The sequence below is a fragment of the Anarrhichthys ocellatus genome, unplaced genomic scaffold (genome assembly GCF_004355925.1).
Source record: "Anarrhichthys ocellatus isolate YVR2014 unplaced genomic scaffold, GSC_Weel_1.0 scaffold1528, whole genome shotgun sequence".
Taxonomy (NCBI): Eukaryota; Metazoa; Chordata; class Actinopteri; order Perciformes; family Anarhichadidae; genus Anarrhichthys; species Anarrhichthys ocellatus.
Genome location: NW_022281502.1, coordinates 1 through 4,313, shown reverse-complemented (window position 1 = coordinate 4,313; position 4,313 = coordinate 1). Strand labels below are relative to the sequence as shown.

General features: G+C 41.7%; 1 protein-coding gene across 1 annotated transcript in view; it reads right to left on the bottom strand.

Annotated features, from left to right (window-relative positions):
- LOC116377672 (choline transporter-like protein 1) overlaps positions 1-3,341 on the bottom strand; it is a gene marked incomplete at its 5' end in the record, with an annotated part of 9,219 nt that extends 5,878 nt beyond the window's left edge. Inside the window, 4 exons of the mRNA XM_031839374.1 lie at positions 1,663-1,761; positions 1,985-2,221; positions 3,041-3,178; positions 3,258-3,341. Of these exons, the coding sequence (XP_031695234.1) occupies positions 1,663-1,761; positions 1,985-2,221; positions 3,041-3,178; positions 3,258-3,341 (558 nt within the window). The remainder of the gene's footprint in view (positions 1-1,662; positions 1,762-1,984; positions 2,222-3,040; positions 3,179-3,257) is intronic.
- Positions 3,342-4,313: the final 972 nt, after the last annotated feature.

Genomic DNA, 4,313 nt, shown 5'->3' with positions numbered 1-4,313 from the left:
ACTCAAAACTACAGCAAAGACACAAACACCACAAAGACACAAAAACCATATATGAAAGCCCCCAGTCCTCCTAAAGAGACACAAAACGGCTACACAGTACAAAAGTGTCTTTGTGGTCGTTTTGAGTCTCCTAATATATGTTTAGAGTCTTAGTGGTAGGTTTTTGTGTCTTTGTGGTGTTTGTGTCTTTGCTGTAGTTTTGAGTCTCTTTGTGGTTGTACTTTTAGTATTGAAGTCACTTTCAACACGATAGTCTGACCTGAATAATATGAGATTAACAGGCTGCAGGAAAGTAAATGTCCTCCGTGAAATACATTTATTTCAATCATCCTTTGTTCCGTCCAAAGAAAATACAGTTTAACAGATTCAGATCTCAGATCAGTTTTCCTCCTTTTCTTTCAAATGTATTTAGTTAAATTGTATAAATCATAATATAATATTGAAAATGTTATTATATTACATCATATAATCTGGGATGTCTTTGCTTTATTTAACTGACAGATAGATGTTTGTTATTATTATTATACTGCTTTTGTTTTCTCTCTTTTTTTATTTCCTTACATCAAAGTTAAAAATGAAGCAGAAACAAACATTACATTCAAATGTTGCTCGAATATTGGACTTTATTCAGATTAATATGTTTGCTTTAGACAAAGAAAAAAATGTTTTTTCTTTAGCAGCCAATGAAAAACTCTCAGGTGGACCTTAAAGCGAAAAGGATCAGGAATCACCAGACATGAAAGTCTGCAGGTTTCTACAGGTTTCTAGTGGTGATTTATGTCATATTTCATTGAATCACAGAGGAACCAAGTCATTGGATTATCTGCTGAGTCCTTAAAGGCACCGCGGTGAGTAAATAAGGCCGAATAGAAAAAACAGCAGCAAAATAACTTCAAACATTAAAAACCTTTTCAAATATAAAGATACAAAAGTATAAAAAATTAATTACAAATAAACAAAGTCAATGAAGAGTTTGTCCCAGATGTTGAAGAAGCAGCTGTGATGATGATGATGAGTCAGATTAGCATGCGTCAGTTCTCATCCAATCAGCATGCTCAGGAATGTGTGCATCAGTTAGCACACATGTGTTAGCATGCGTCCGTTAGCATGCATCTGTTAGCACATGTGCATTGGCATGCGTCAGTTAGCATGTGTCCGTTAGCACACATGTGTTAGCATGCATCCGTTAGCATGCATCTGTTAGCACATGTGTGTTGGCATGCGTCAGTTAGCATGTGTCCGTTAGCACACGTGTGTTAGCATGCATCCGTTAGCATGCATCTGTTAGCACATGTGTGTTAGCATGTGTCAGTTAGCACGTGTCCAATTAGCACACGTGTGTTAGCTTGCAGCGGTGACGGTGGCAGATTTGCTGCTGGGGGTGGAGGGGGCGGGGCTTGGCGCTTGCAGCAGGCTGACAAACAGGAAGAGGGTGGAGGTGGGCAGGTAGACGCAGAGAAAGAGGACGACGTCTTCGCTGAGACAGAGGACAAAGCCGCTCTGCTCCGTCAGCACCCAGTCCACCAGCACCCCCACCAGCAAGTAGTACACCTGGAACTCCTGAAGCTCCTCCCACTCCCCCCCGTCCTGCTCCAGCTCCACCCCCACTTCCTCTGACAACGAGCTCTTCTCCTTGGCCATGCCCCCTCTGCTGTCACTCACCATGGGCTTCATCTCCGCCCCCTCTGACACCGCCTCCTTCACCCGGCTCCGTCCACGCTCCACCGCCCGTCCCAACCGCCGGCTGCTCTCCACAAACTCCTGCGGTGGCGTGTCCACAAGAGGGGGGGTGGGCCAAAGAAGGGAGGGGTCCAAATGTCAGAAAGACAAACAAACTCCCACAATTCTCTGCAACAAGGCTCTAACGCTGAAGGTAGTCTTTCTCACCTACGTCCTGTCGTTGGTATCATCACCTAATATCATTAAACACGTTCTCACCATCAGAGATTTGTTAATATTAATATAAATATAAACAAGTTCTCACCATCAGAGCTTTGTCCATGAAGAACTCTTTCCCCGGAGTGCCGTCGTTGTACTTGGTGTCGATGGCGAAGCAGAGGAAGAGGACGTCCACCACGATCTCAAAGATGGACAGGAAGCAGTGAGCCACCAGGAAGGAGAAGAGACACACGATGATCAGAGGCAGTAGCCACTCGGCGTAATCCCGCTGGTAGTTCAGGAGGAGGACGCCGGCGAACGCCGTGGACGTCACGATCAAGATCTGAGGATACATTCAGTTATATACGTACGTCAAAGAAACAGGAAAAACAACAACAACAGTCTAAAGATGCCAATCGGTCATCTGTCTATTGTGACGACCCTCCTCCTATCATACACTAGGTGCCCGTTTGTGTTTCCTTTGTTATAGGTGCTCATTGAAGGCCCGTCAACAGGATGAGCCTCACCTGTGCCGGTGTAGCTCTGCCTTAAAATACCCTCTCCAGTTGGCAGCCGGCACCTCGGAAAGGAAGATCTTTGTTGACTGGCTCACCACAGTTGTTGCTGTCTTTGTGTAAAGTGCTGTTAATCTTGGGTTACTTGTTTTTGGCGAGATAAATAAATTGGATATTTTGGCCGCCAGATCGTTGTCTCCCTGTTTTTGTTGCAGTCTCTGACCCGGGCTGTGACTCTATCAAGAGAAACCTCTAAGCTAAAGATAAATACATCAAATGTTTTGACTTTTATCTTCAGAGTAAACTATGCATCCACAACCAGCATGAGAAACCTTTCACAATAAAAACCTTCAGCTGATTTACCTTTTGAAAGCTTTTATTGTGAAACAAGAGCAGCAGGAAGTTGTGAATTATCTACCATTGAGAGCCTTGTGGTTGGCAAAAAAATCAATGATCTTTTGTGGTACACTTTCAACTGAAACGCTTCATAATCGACTGCAGCTGATCACTGAGCTGGGGATTTCTTCACATTATTTAACCCTGCAGCCTGTAGGGCGCACTAACAGGATGTTACTTGTCAGTCTGGTTCTTTAGGTGGTCATGGGGCCAGAACCACTTGGGACCAGTCAGATCCAGATTCAGCTCACCTTCCCCAGGAAAAGCACAAAGTCTCCGACGGCGTTGATTGTGGCGACGCGCAGAGCGTTTTCCACCAGGATCACGAAGGCGTCGCGTGCAGACGTGCAGAAACTGGTGCTGTTGATGGCTGTGGCTGCATATGCATTCTGGGAAATGAAACCACAGGTGAGACGGTCACAATAAAAACAAGAATAAGAGTCAGAGAAAATAAGGTTTGTTTGTTACCTGATTGAGATAGTTGAGGCACGTCTCCAAACACCACAGACAGCAGATACAAGTTTTCAGCAGACAGCGAGCACACGCATTCTCCTGAGAGATAAAAATACATCATCACATGATCAATATCAATATATGCATACATATACTGTGTGTATATATATAAATATTTATATATATATATATATATATTAGTGCTGGGCAAGTTAACGCGTTATTATCTCGTTAATGCATTCATTAATTAACGCCGACAATTATTTTATCGTGCGTTAACGCAGTTTTTTTTAAATTATTAAGCGGACATTTTTAACACAAGAACCAGCCAACAGGTCGGCAGCGAACAGCTGTTTGTGTAGCGTCTCTTCCGTCTCTTCCTGTTTCCTTCACCTACATTCCCCTGGGTCCTAAGTCCCTCCAGGTACAGCTCCTTATCACCCTCTATGTGCCAACGTACATTTATAACGAATACCACACATATTACGGTAATCAGCGTTGCATATGTGTCTGACCAGAATACCAAAAAAATAAAAAATAAATGATTCATTTAAATTATTGTTTTAGAGTTTTTAAAGTGTTTTGTTTGTAATATGTATAATAAGCATCATTTAATATCACTACTGAGAATTAAACAAACATAAAAACATGACGTAGATAGGTTTACAGTTTTCAAGAAGTATATTTAAATATCATCTCTTACACACATGAAGATAAAGTTGTGAACACCGGCTGAATATCTATGATCAGAATCATTATAACTGTGTTATAACTGCTGCTGTGTAAAGGGAATACTGCTGCTAACAAGAACCTGATGTGTTTAAAGTGTTTACAAACCAAATGTTATTGACCTGTTGTTCATATAGCAGTACATTAAAATAAAAGTGCGCAATACACTACTTTTGAATTCATTATTGAACTTTGTACATAACAATGCGATTAATCGCGATTAAAAATTGTAATCGTTGCCCAGCACTAATACATATATAAAGTTTTGTTCCTTTCCTTTGAGCTGTTAATAAAATTTTGTTCCTTTCCTTTGAGCTGTTAATAAAGTTTTGTACCTTTCCT